General features: G+C 34.1%; 1 protein-coding gene across 1 annotated transcript; it reads left to right on the top strand.

The window, feature by feature from the left end:
• Positions 1 to 2,089: 2,089 nt before the first annotated feature.
• LOC129439504 (sodium- and chloride-dependent GABA transporter ine) lies at positions 2,090 to 14,209 on the top strand. The gene is made up of 13 exons (XM_055198158.2): positions 2,090 to 2,337; positions 6,764 to 6,898; positions 6,976 to 7,180; positions 7,341 to 7,473; positions 8,307 to 8,441; positions 8,530 to 8,633; positions 8,855 to 8,979; positions 9,058 to 9,170; positions 11,476 to 11,616; positions 11,907 to 12,006; positions 12,628 to 12,728; positions 12,876 to 13,043; positions 13,150 to 14,209. The coding sequence occupies exons 1-13, from the start codon at positions 2,205 to 2,207 to the stop codon at positions 13,288 to 13,290; spliced, it is 1,734 nt and encodes a 577-aa protein (XP_055054133.1). The 5' UTR covers positions 2,090 to 2,204; the 3' UTR covers positions 13,291 to 14,209.
• Positions 14,210 to 14,912: the final 703 nt, after the last annotated feature.

The raw sequence follows: 14,912 nt of genomic DNA, 5'->3' as shown, positions 1-14,912 counted from the left end.
ACAAAAGGTATTTCCTGAAGCCAGCAACAAATGGCTGAATCCACAGGAAACCGCTTCCTAATTCCTTGTTGAATTATCATCTGAAACCCTCCACAAAGAATTCACATCTACCCCCCAAGACAGTTACCCCATGGTGTGGGACAGAGTCACACCCGACCACACTTTCTTGTCCCCCTCTCCTCATGTTTTATAAAAGCAATACATTCTACATGTACAAAGAATGTGAAACTGGTTTTGTTTGGTGTTATATGAAGTGTTTTAATGCAAGTGGTACATTTGGGTTTATTAATATGACAACAGGATTCAATGTTAATCTGTGACAATAAATAAGTAAACTTTACCTAATGTTGGGAGACAACTCCTAACTTAGACATGTTGACCAATCACCCACTGCATGTATATTAGGCTACACCCCTGATTTTACAACAACCAATCAGTACCAAATTCCTATATGCTTTGTTCTTTGGTTATTTAAGGAGATGTGTAGAAGATTTAGACGGGACTTTCAATATCTAGAAATGCACCCCATGATGCTGTATCTTTGATATAGCATCATGTATTTTTATTTTATTTTGAGGAATCTGTAACCAGATCTTCATCTCCTTACCAGGTATGCAATGGTTTTTCGTTTGTTTTGTATTTGAATTGGAATGTAAATTGGCTTCTGAATTATGTTTTTCCTTACCTGGTTAATAAATTGTTATGTTTGGATTTATTCTGTGGCTACGAAAGTTATTGACATGATTAGTAAATTACGATGTATCCTTGTTTCCGCAACGTCTGAAAATCAGGCTAGTACCGGAACAAAATCCCAGACTAGATGGCATAGTAGTACATCAGCGGAGGATTTTGGAGATCCGACTAGCACTTGGCGCTAGTTTAAGTTAAATTAGATGCGTGGAGGCTAATTTCCTGTTTAGAGTAACAAGTAAATGTTGTCTGACCACTCTAAATCAGATGAGCCTCAGCCTCTGGTTATTTCAATATTAATCTATCTAAGTTGCATATTAAATTATGGCACGACTATACAAAGCTATCGTTGGAGAAGACGGTCAGTTTGTTTTATGATAGTGGTCGTGAGCCTCTGGTTAGAAATAAATATTGTAATAATTAAGTTGCACCTCTATGGGGACTAAATAAAGTATGTTCAGAGATGAGCACGCATAAAAGGCGGCCTTCTGAACATATGGTCAAACCTCTAGCAGCGACCAAGCCTGATTCGGTTGTGATCGTGGGCCCGCATGATTATTAAATATTAATAAACGGCCGGTGCGTGAGTCCAAAGCGACATGAGTAGCCGAATGAACGGATGCAATAACAAGTAGGGCTAAACAAGAATAACCAAACATCCACCCAAATTCTGTAACTGTTAAAAGTAATCATCAATCCAATTAATATTAACATTATCTTGGAGTCAGATAATAATACAAAATTGCATAAATGCCAAAACGTCACTTGCAAGCGCCGGAAAAGACTGAACGCGCTATTACCCTTCGTTTGGATTCCGTCGTTGGGCCAAACGGATGGATGGGGCCACATTTTGCCCCTTACAATAATAAGAAGTAGAATATAGTGGCTAAGGTTAAACCATACAAGCAAGCGTATTAATAATGTAACGTATACAGTAAAGTGCTAAATTAAGCCAAAGTTGGCTGACTCTCCCTGGGACGAAAAAAACCCCTAGGAGAAAACCCGGTGGGAAAAACTTCTAGAAGGACAAAAACCCTTGGGAGAAATGAATATATTCATATATGTAGAAACGGTAGGGATAGGAAGCGGGTAAGCGGATTAAACTGGTTCAGCCGGTGGTCGTTGGTCGCGCATCAGCAAGGCATCACGTTGAAATTAAAGGCATCATGTCTAGATTAAAGACTCACACTTTTACTCAACTCAACCTGGGAGTTTACAACTAAATGAGTTCACATGTCTACATATGCTGGTAAGTTTTCTTCTTTCCTTCTCTATCTTTTATGTTCATGTTTTTACACATTAAAATCAATTTTAAGCCCGTAAGCCTAATAATTTACAGCCGAGAATCTGAGATTTTACTGTGTAATCATTCGGGAATCACCATAAGTTGATTCAGTATCTCTTCCACACCTCCCAGCTAATCATTACAGCAGCTAAACAATCATTACACAACTAACATGACTTGCTTTCTCACCACTCAATGTCTCTAAAGACAAAAAGGTTTTTGGGAAAGCATGGATGAAAAGCAGGATCCGGACAGACCCACATGGAGCCGACAGATTGAGTTTACTTTGGCTGGGATTGGATGTGCTGTGGGATTAGGGAATGTCTGGAGATTTCCGTACCTGTGCTACAGGAGTGGTGGAGGTAAAACGAATGCTTTGTTTAATTACCTCTCATGGTACATAAAATATTATAACAATATATTTTTAGCATATAAACGGTATAAAAAGTATTTTGCGCTCTTTGGGGATATATAAAAGAGCTCCCTAATGTGCACATCTGATGCACATTAATATTTATTGTGGTGTCTATATATGCACACATTTCTAAAAATGTTCTCTGCTGTTGTAATAACATATGTTTTTCTTTTTTATTCATTTATTTATTTTCTTCTTTTTCCTCTCTTTTAGATTTTGTAAAGCCTGTAATCTGAATACATAACTTGTTACACAACATGTTATGTTGTGATAGTGTTAATGGTAATTTCATGTTGTGTGCAAAGTGCAAACAATACGAAAGTGTTTTGCAGTGTCATTTAAATTGATAGAAGTTGTCATGAAGAAATGTTCTTTACTAAACATTAAGTAATAAATAAAGTCTGAGATAAGAAAAGGAACATTCTGTTAGTAGTATATTGCTGCTTTATTTTGACTCATCATTATCATTCATTAATCTCGAGACATATTTCGAATTTTTGGTGTAAAAACTACTGAAGTCATGCAGATGTCGGTATGATTTCACCTTTAATACGGTAATTGTCCACACGTGAGAGATAAAGGTTTATTATCTGAACATTTGTGATCATGACATTGCTGAGTTTTTACTCATATACTGATCATTTATGAAACAATAGAGACTATTAAATCCACAAACTTTAAAGGGGACATGTCATGAAAATCTGACTTCATGTTTAAGTGTTATAATTGGGTCTTGGTTCTAATTGGTGCTTCTATCTGAAAAAAATCAACCCAGTAACTTAGTTTTGGTAAATCATTCTCTGCAAGCATGTGAAAAAAATAGCTCATTTAGATTTCACTTGTTTTGTGACGTAGGTAGCAAGTCTAATTACAATAATACTGCCCCTTAATCTGCACTATCCAACCACGTCACTGCCATTTAGTGCAGAGAGAAAAAATAATTTAAAGCAAAATTGAGTTTCAATTTCAACAAACCACCATTATGGTGATCAGTTTTTGTATTTCTTCAGCTCATTTGCATTTTAAAGGACACACCCAAAAACAGCACACCTAGTGTCAATTTTAACATGTTAAAATATATGATCTATATGGTATTTTGAGCTAAAACTTCACATACATACTCTGGGGACACCAAAGACTTATTTTACATCTTTAAAAATCCCATAATATGACCCTTTTAATGCAGTTTGGGTTTTAGAGTGATACAGTACACAATAAGACATGATATACATGAGTGTCCAAGAAGCTCATTTTATACACATACAGCTTGTACAAAGTGATATAAAAACAATGTTTCTCTAGGTTCCTCATGGTGCTGCATAAGACAACATAGAACTGACTTATACATAAATAAATGATGTTAAACAGACTAAATAAAAATGTTAACTAAGACTAGGGCTGTCATGGTTATGAAATTTGGCTGACAGTTAATTGACTAATAAATTCTGACGGTTATTACTATTTATTGCTTTGACGATTAATTGACTGTTTTGCCGCTTTGACGATTATGACGATTAATTGCCTGTTTTATTGCTTTGACGGTTATGACGAATAATTGACTGTTTTATCGCTTTGACAGTTATGACAATTAATTGACTGTTTTATTGCTTTGACGTTTATGACAATTAATTGACTGTTTTATTGCTTTGACGGTTATGACGATTAATTGACTGTTTTATCACTTTGACAGTTATGACAATTAATTGACTGTTTTATTACTTTTACGGTTTTGATGATTAATTGACTGTTTTATTGCTTTGACGGTTATGACAATTAATTGACTGTTTTATTGCTTTGACGGTTATGACAATTAATTGACTGTTTTATTGCTTTGACGATTATGATGATTAATTGACTGGGGTTTTTTTTCGCTTTGACGATTATGACGATTAATCGACTGTTTTATCACTTTGACGGTTATGACAATTAACTGACTGTTTTATTGCTTTGACGGTTATAACAATTAATTGACTGTTTTATCGCTTTGACGGTTATGACGATTAATTGACTGTTTTGCCGCTTTGACGATTTGGACAATTAATTGACTGTTTATCGCTTTACCGGTTATGACGATTAATTGACTGTTTTATCGCTTTGACAGTTATGACAATTAATTGACTGTTTTATTGCTTTGACGGTTATGATAATGAATTGACTGTTTTATTGCTTTGACGGTTATGATAATGAATTGACTGTTTTATTGCTTTGACGGTTATGACGATTAATTGACTGTTTTATCACTTTGAAAGTTATGACAATTAATTGACTGTTTTATCACTTTGACAGTTATGACAATTAATTGACTGTTTTATCACTTTGACGGTTATGACAATTAACTGCCTGTTTTATTGCTTTGACAGTTATAACAATTAATTGACTGTTTTATCGCTTTGGCGGTTATGACGATTAATTGACTGTTTTGCCGCTTTGACGATTAATTGACTGTTTATCGCTTTACCGGTTATGACGATTAATTGACTGTTTTATCACTTTGACGGTTATGGTGATTAATTGATTGTTTTATCGCTTTAACTGTTATTGCGATTAATTGACTGTTTTATCTCTTTGACGGTTATGGTGATTAATTGATTGTTTTATCGCTTTAACTGTTATTGCGATTAATTGACTGTTTTATCTCTTTGACGGTTATTACAATTAATTGACTGTTTTATCACTTTGACGGTTATGGCGATTAATTGACTGTTTTATCGCTTTAACAGTTATGACGATTAATTGACTGTTTTATCTCTTTGACGGTTATTACAATTAATTGACTGTTTTATCACTTTGACGGTTATGGCAATTAATTGACTGTTTTATCGCTTTAACAGTTATGACGATTAATTGACTGTTTTATCGCTTTGATGATTATGGCGATTAATTGACTGTTTTATTGCTTTAATGGTTATGACGATTAATTTACTGTTTTATCACTTTGACTGTTATGGCGATTAATTGGCTGTTTTATCGCTTTGGCGGTTATGACGGTTAAGTTCAATTCAATTCAATTCAATTTTATTTATATAGCGCTTTTCACAATTTGTGATTGTTTCAAAGCAGCTTTACAATAATAGAAGCAGTGAAAAGCATAGAAAAACGACAGATAGCACAACATAATACACGATAGCAAAAGCAGCAAAATTTGCTGCGGCTATGAATCAACATTATAAGCGTGCGTATTGCTAATGTAACGTAAAGAAGAGGGTGCTAAGTTAAGCCCAAGAAGGCTGCCTCCCCGGGTTGAAAAACCCCCTAGGAGAACAAAAAACCCCAGGCTCAGCCGGGGAAGTAAAAAAAAGTCTTAGGAGGGAAAAACCCTTGGGAGATATATTTATATATACATTGAAACGATTAAGGAGATTAGGCGGAGGTAAAGTGGGTTCTGCTGGTGGTCGTTGGTCATGTATCAGCTGGGCATCACGTTGACGGTCTGCCGGTGAGTCAGAGGTGTGCCGACTTTCACATTTACCGGAACTGGGTCTGTTTGTCTCAGTGTCCTCGGAGACAAGGACGAGACATGAAGAAAGAAAAACAAAACCCAATTAGCGTAGGGGCCATTCATATGTATACACATGTACATATACACAAACATACATACATATATATATATACACACATGCACACACATGTACATATACGTATTGAAGATACAACGTCATCCCAGTGACAGACTCTGCACAGTTTGGTTTAGGGAGAACGAGAAAAATGCACGGGACGGCGAATGTTTTAGGAAATGGATGCAGTGACACCCTTTTAAGGACTGAAGTCCCGCCCCCGACTAGTGGGCTTAACACCACAAATCTATACCCAACGAGCTTTATTGAAATCCGGACGAGCAAGGGAGTAAAGTGCCTGTTTTACTGCTCTGACGATTATGACGATTAATTGCCTGTTTTATTGCTTTAACGTTATGACAATTAATTGACAGTTTTATCACTTTGACTGTTATGGCGATTAATTGACTGTTTTATCGCTTTGGCGGTTATGACGATTAATTGAATGTTGTACCGCTTTGACGATTATGACGATTAATTGCCTGTTTTATCGCTTTAACGGTTATGATGATTAATTGACTGTTTTATCGCTTTAACGGTTATGATGATTAATTGACTGTTTTATCGATTTGACGGTTATGGCAATTGATTGACTAATTGACTAATACAACCCAATGGCTGGGCTCAACGCTTTTTATCTCAACACTGGGTTGAAAATAACCCAGCATTTTTTTGACTCAGAACGAAGCACAGTAGCAGAAGAAATCTTTTTTTATGTGCAATTGTTGATTTAGTATATGTGCCTAGATTGTTGTTGTTGTGTAGTTTGAGTCAAAAGAAACTAGTAGTTCAATACATGGTTGTTATTGATGTCCTCAGGTGCGTTTCTCGTACCCTACCTGCTCATGTTGGTGGTACTGGGTATCCCGCTGTTACACATGGAGCTGACGTTGGGTCAGTATCTGAGGAGAGGTCCTGTCCAGGCCTTGGCCAAAGCCTGTCCCTTGTTCAAAGGTACTTTACCTGTCCTATGCATGCTGTCGAACATTCATATCATGTAATGCATTAATGATATATAATATTTTCCTCAGGTGTTGGCATGGCAACTGTAGCCATCTCTTTCATCATGTGCACATATTATAATATCATAATCACGTGGGCGCTGTATTATATGTTCAGCTCTTTTCGGAGCGAGCTGCTGTGGGAAAACTGTAACAACACGTGGAACACAGTCAACTGTACAGATCGCGTGACCAACAGCTCATCTGCATCCACTGCAAGTCAACAGTTCTTCAAGTACGATCTCAGCTCTCTTCTCTAGTGATTGTTTAATTTTCTTTCACCAAACACTTTGGCTAATGTGTGATTTAACTTATACAGACTAACTACTGAGCGTAGTGTCAACATTCAGTGAATAAATCACAGCTTTAAGTTGTTGCCTGTGTATCACACACAGTTTAAAGGTGTTGGAGAGAACTGGAGGTGTGGAGGAGGCGGGATATTTAAGATGGGAACTCTTTCTCCTGTTAATGTTGTCCTGGATCCTCGTCTACCTCTGCATCTTCAAAGGAGTCAAATCTACTGGGAAGGTAAACTATAAATCAGTCTATAAATCAAATTCTGTTTGATTCATTCATAAAAGTAATGCATTAAAGTTACTAAAACTGTTACTAAGAATGTGGTTGTGCATTCCTGTAAGAAAAGAAAGCTAATGATGATTACAGTTTAAAAAGTAAATCTTGTTTTGGGACCCATTTGCTTATTCTTTGTTTAAATATTTTCCAAATTACAATAGTAAACTCATCAATTATATCAGGAATGAAACTATGGGAATTATGTAAAATATAAAAATTGTGATTGTTATTTTATCAAGCAGCTTCTTAATGTCTTGTTCTGAGATGATTTGATGTTTACATCTTTTCTGGTCTCTTATGGGCTGCTATTTCTTCATTTTTTCAATACATTTTTATAAAAAAAAAATAGTGTCTAGAAGTTTACTTGTGGCGTTTTATCAAGAAACTTCTGAGATTAATTTCAAAGAATTTTGAAGGAGTTCAAATATCTGAATATTCAGTCCACTGATTTTTTTAAATACATTTTTTGTTTCTAATGAAAGAAATAAATATGTTATATTTTGTCTACACACATAATTTCAAGCAACATGATTTTCAACATACAACTTCAGATGAAAAGATTTTTTAGGTCATGGTAAAGTGATTACAAACCTTAGTGAATATTTTTGCATTGTGACATTATTTAGCAAAAGTCCCAGTAATAGCTTCATTTATGTACTTGACTGTGAGATACACTGGACATCCAAATTCATGGTTCCTAAAAGTACTTCATCAAATAGCATAATATTACCTGTGTAGATGTAATAAACCCACTGTAATGGAGCGATGTGTGTGTGTCTGTGTTAAAGGTTGTGTATTTTACTGCCCTGTTCCCGTATGTGATCCTTCTGGCTCTGTTGATCAATAACGTTCAGCTGCCGGGAGCGATGGACGGCATTCGTTTCTTCATCATACCCGAGTGGAACAAACTTCTGGATGTTCAGGTTTAGACAGTATTAAAGTATAAAGTAATACAGTGCTTTAGGTTTCAGTGATCTGTATGATGATGATGTTTCTCATGATATATCTCAGGTCTGGGTCAATGCCGCAGCTCAGATCTTTAACTCCATTGGCATCGGCTTTGGATCTCTGATGGCGATGGCCAGTTACAACTCCTACAACAACAACATTCTCAAGTAAACATATTATTCATACAGTTTTTAAAGAAACACACAGCATACAAATGCACGTTTTAATACAGAAACTGCAAAAAGAGTTTTTCCGGTAAACATCTAAGATGAATTCTCCAGTACATCTGAGCATAAACGTTACATTTTATTTGTTAGATTTATGCTGTTGAAGGTGCAGTTTCTCGTCTGTTGTTTCTCATGTTTCCTTCACATCTGTGTTATTGTAGAGACACTTTGGCCATTGCCATCACAAATTCTGCAACGAGTATTTTCGCAGGATTTGTGATTTTCTCTGCGTTTGGCTACATGTCACATCTTCAGAACGTGCCGGTCAGTGAAATCGCTGTGGACGGTGAGTTTTAAAGCCTGTCGTTTTGAATAACATCACAGAAGCTTTATTGTTCATTATACGCTGTTGTTTGTCTTTCAGGTCCTGGTCTGGTGTTTGTGGTTTACCCACAAGCCTTTGTGACGATGCCTGTCGCTCCTCTGTGGGCGGTGCTGTTTTTCTTCATGCTCCTTTGCCTCGGATTGGACAGTCAGGTATCATGACATCACTTCCTTTTATTTTGTGACTGATTAGACTGATTACAGGTATGGTTACAGGGTCTAAACAATCATCGACTGATAAAACATTCACGTGAGGACTACATAGGTAAAAGTGTAACAGATAGTTAAAGTAACTCATTTTACACTCATTAAATATGTTAGGAAATGTGTTAAAAAATGTCATGATCTTGTTTCACCCCCCCTCATGAAAAAGTTTAGGGTTTGTTACTCAATGTTTGATATTTTTTCCACCTTTAGTAATCTACTATGTAATAACACAAATAAAACTATTGGAATTATGTGGTGATGCATTTTTGAAAACATTTTTTTTCTCCAATAAATTTTTGTTTTCTAATGAAAAAAATTAACATGTTGGCCCAATTATCAGTTTATGTCCATAAAATTATTTAAAATATTTGAGCGTATCTTACATTAAAAACTTTTTACATTTTGTGCAGCATTTCAGTTTTGTGACCTTAAACCTTTTAAAAATATTTATTTTTATTTTTGAAAATGTTTAATTGGGTAATTATTTCAAAATTAAACATTAAACTAAATTAAATTATGATTCATTAACATGAGCTGTTTTATTTCCGCTGTCCTAATAAAACATTGATCATTATGGGGCAGTTTCCCAGACAGGGTTTAGATTATTCCAGGACTAGGTCATAATTATATTAGGATATTTAAGTAGTTTCCCACAAACATACCTTACAAAAAACGATACTGGTGTTCATCTTGAGAGAAAACAATGGCACTAATATATGTTAAGATATGTCAGTACAAGATGTTTTTACATTAAGGCAACTGAAACTGGGACTAGGAGATTATATTCATTGTGATATTGCTCTGTAATGAACATGATGATGAACTTGAGCTCATTTTCATGTCTGTTGTTGTGTTGTATTATTTACAATTCATTAAAGGGGCCATGGCATGAAAATCTGACTTTTTCCATGTTTAAGTGCTATAACTGGGTCACCAGTGCTTCTATCAACCTAGAAAATGTGAAAAAGATCAACCCAGTAACTTCTGCAAGCATGTGAAAAAACAGATTGTTGAAATTTGGCTCTCCTTATGATGTCATAAGGAGCTCTTATTATAATAATACCACCCCTAAATCTGCACTATCCAATCACAGCACTGCCATTTAATGCAGAGAAAAGCACAATTGAGATTTTATTGCAACAAACCACTATCAGTGTGATCAGTGTTTGAATTTCATCAGCTCATTTGCATTTTAAAGAACACACCTTTTTGCGCACACCAACAAAGTGGCAATGTTAACATACTATAATAAATTATTTATATGGTATTTTGAGCTAAAACTTCACATATGTGCTCTGGGGACAGCAACATTTTATTTGACATCTTAAAAAAGTCTTGTGCCATGGCCCCTTTAACATGAACTAACAATGAAGAATCCTTTTTTTTGGTGTTTATTCTTGGTTAACGTTAGTAAGAAAAAAATACAATACAAAAATACAATAATTGTTCATTGTGTGTCATATTACAGTTATATAAAATTAGCAAAATAATGTGTGCATTTATCTGAACAATTTGTACAAAGTGCACAACATCATGGATGTCCTGCACTGTAAAAAATCTTTGCTGAAACAAAAAAAATTTTCAGTGTGCAAAAGCGTGTAACCCAGTACCATTTTGCTCAAAAGTAATTTTTTACGTCAGTGAACATGTCAGTCCCATCAAAATGGCAAGTGTCATTGTTGGTGAAGCGTACACAAATATGTGTGTCAGTATTTTCTAATGTAAACTGTAGACTCACATTTTCTGTAAACAAATCATAAAAAATTTAAATCATAAAAATCATATTTTAAAGTACAAATAAACAATTACAAATTTAGAAAGGTTCACTGTGTAAAACATGTCAAAGTTTCTGTAACTCAAAATTCACTTTTTAGCAATTTATCAATTCAGTTCACATTTACAAAAGACTAAAAAAATGACGTGTCTTGAATGATGAACTAATTCCTAAATGTTTTGAGGCGTAAGAGTATTCAACAGGAACCGGTATAATGTAGCAAACAGCAGACAATTCATAATCATCGGCATGATTGTATCAAAGCATTGCAGTTTGTCCAAAACAATGAGAATTTGCTTTAAACTGACTTGATGATGTGCAGGTTGAACAAAGTGTTTTGAAAAAAATTTATTTCTGATCTAAGAAATGCTCTAAAGCCACTTTGATTTGAAATATTTTTCATTAAGTTTCTAAGATGATTAAATGATGTATTGTTAATTCATGCTAACTAATGTAGTAAACTAAAATGATTTGTAGTTTGCTATGGTGGAGGTGATGGTGACCAGCGTGTTAGACGGTTACAGTAAACCAGTACTGAAGTATCTCAGACGGAAGGAGTTTCTTGTTCTTGTGGTTTGCTCTGGAGCTTTTCTGCTGGGTATCCCTCATGTCATGCAGGTCAGATTTTTTATTTAACATTTTTAACAATTTGCCTTTAGTGCAAGATGCCATCATATACATTTGACAAACCAAAAAGCATCCTAACATTTTCTGTGTGAACACTTTATCTATTGGTTTATTTTCAGATTTTTTGCGAAATGTTTAGCTTTAAAAATATTCAGAGCTCTAACTTTATTTTGAAGTGTAAAGTATTTCTTTTTTTATATGAAACATGATCATCTGTAATTATGTTTATAATGAATAAGAGTTTTGATGACGCAGATAATAAAGTAGATTTTTCTCCTCAGGTTGGCATCTATGTGTTTCAGCTGATGGATCACTACACAGCTATCGTGTCCATCATGTTCTTGGCATTTTTTGAGGTGATTGGTGTCTGCTGGCTTTACGGTGAGAGATACCCAAACATCAGTGTACTCAAAATATTATTTCTGTAGTTCAACATGTAGGACACAGATGATTAATGTTTCAAGAATATCATGTGAAAATAAATGAGCTGTCACCATATCCATAAAGTCCATGCAACTTTAGTCTTTTAAAGTCATACGATAGGTTTGAGTAAAAAGAATTAAAGTTTTTTTTTCACTGGAAAACTCTGAAATCAAATACAGCTTCAGATTTAACATCAATAACATCAATAAGCAAAAGCTTGGTTTTTCATGTGAGCATTTACTGACACTAAAACATTTATATGGAAGGGAAAATATATAGGTGACTTTTATTTTGAAGCTTGACAGCATGCATTCGCTTTTATTATATGAAAAAGTATGAAACACATTATTTGCATTCAACAGAAGACATTTACATGCATTAATCCAAAGTGTGCATTCAGGTTTTTTCAGTATGTGTTATAGGGATCGAACCCATGACCTTTTCCATTGCTAATACACTGTTCGACCCATTGAGCTACAGGAACAAAGAGAGATGAATGTGTACATGAGTGTATTTCTTTAATGCTGCAAATACAGACATTTTTAAATGAGTAATTAACTTTGTGTTTTATTTGATCAGGTGTGAAGCGTCTGTCCAGTAATTTAACAGAGATGACGGGGAAAGCTCCCAATATTTTCTTCCGTGTGTGCTGGTGGATTATTTGTCCTGTTTTGATCACTGTGAGTGATGTCACACTATTTCTGATGTTATAGTACAATGCTTTTCTAATTGCTTTGCATTTACATGTATCATTACAAAGTATATATTTTGCACAATTCCATTATTGGAGCACTTATATATTATAATCTAAGGGTTAATTTCTGCAGGTTATCCTGGTGTTTTCAGTGATCCAGTTTAAACCGGCGCGTTATGAGAGTTATGAATACCCGGCGTGGGCTCAAGGGGTCGGCTGGCTCATCGCTTTGGCCTCCATCATTTGGATCCCAATCGCAGCCCTGCACACACTTTGGGTTCTGCCCGGCTCTTTAACTGAGGTCTGAAGAAACATTTTTACCAAAATAACATTTTTAGGATGTATAGCCAATTTATTCACTTTGAATAATTTCACAGGTCTTTAAATTTTCACATTTTAATTTTCAGAAACTAAAGAAGTCCATCACACCGTTTTCTCTGGATGAAATATCTGAGAGCTCAGATTACCAGCAGAAAATTGAAGTTTTGGAGGTCATCGGTTCATCTGTACCTCCTCCTGAAAAAGACTTGGTCCAGACTAACTTATGAACTTTTGATCTGCCATTAAAGGCCATCGTACAGCCGGACTAAATCTAACTAATCCTACTGTGGACATAAGCCAAAGATTATTTACTGCATCTAATATCAGCTACCAGAACTGGATTTCTGTATTTTATTTTACAAAATATTTATGGGACATCATGTTGATATGAATAAACAAAATAAATCATAATTTAACATGTCAATCGGGAAAGATAAAGAATTAAAAGTGGACATTTATGTTGCCCATCACATTTTTATTCTCATGTGGATGCATTTTTGATTTCAAGATATGAACTTTTATATGCGTTTGATGACTTAACAACATGAGATAAGACACTGTCAGGGTCCAAACAGTGAACTTTACACTCCGTATAACAAAACCACCTCAACTTACTGTATGTGTTTCTTATTTTGTAGGCCTACTTCCATTTTAAAGCGTTTCAAATTATAAAATTCATGCTAATTTATTCATGCTGAAAACATACAAACTAAATAATAATGTTAACATTGGCTTAAATCTGTATTCATTTATACATAAGATCAGAGAGGTACATTTTAAAATCCCCACAGATTGAGACTTTACTCGTCGTCTACACCCTGCAGTAAACTTCTGACCAAAGTCTTAAGTGTGTAAATCTCACAGCAAACTTTTTAAAACACATTTGACCCCAAAATCAAAAAGAAACAGAAACAATTTTCAGAAAAATAAAACAGGTAATTTTTTAAAGAGAATATATTTTAGTAACGCGTTACAATAAGGTTGTATTTGTAAACAATTAGTTAATGCATTGGCTAACATTAACTAATAACGAACAATACTTCTACAGCATTTATTAATCTTAGTTCATGCTAATTTTAGCATTTATAAAAACAAGCATTTAAACTGTTAACATTAGTTAATGAACCATGAACTGACATTAACTAACATTAACAAAAATATTGTTATAATAGATATTATTCATGTTATTTAATGCATCTACTAATGTTTATTAATACAACCTTATTGTAAAGTGTTATTATTAAAAAGTAATATTTTATAATTAAGCAGATTTATCTCACCTAATGTATGCATGAAGAGTTTATTGTTAATAATATTTCTCATGGCTGTAATATATTATCATTGTAATACAATATTTTTTATCATTCAAATCAGGATACATTAACATTACAGTACTGTACTACTATTCTAAAATAAATACTTTGCAATTTAAATGATAATCTAAAATAAAAAAGTTTTAATATTCTTTGTTTAATATAATTATGTCTTTTGATTTTGGGGTAAAATGTGACATTTTCTTGACAAGCGTCATCAAATTGAAATATTGGTAACACTTTACAATAAGGTTCATTAGTTAACATTATGGTTTAGTTAACATGAACTAATAATGAATTGCACTTAAACAGCATTTATTAATCTTTGTTCATGTTTCATAATTTCAACAATTACTTATACTTTATTAAAATCTTGTTAACTTAATGCACTGTGAACTAACATAAACAAACAATGAACAGCTTTATTTCTATGAACTAACATTAACAAAGATTAATAAATACTGTAACAAATATTTTGCTCATGGTGTGTCATGTTAGGTAATACATTAACTAATGTTAACTCATGAACCTTATTG

The sequence above is a fragment of the Misgurnus anguillicaudatus genome, chromosome 22 (assembly GCF_027580225.2).
Source record: "Misgurnus anguillicaudatus chromosome 22, ASM2758022v2, whole genome shotgun sequence".
Lineage (NCBI taxonomy): Eukaryota > Metazoa > Chordata > Actinopteri > Cypriniformes > Cobitidae > Misgurnus > Misgurnus anguillicaudatus.
This window is presented reverse-complemented; position numbering and strand designations above follow the sequence as displayed.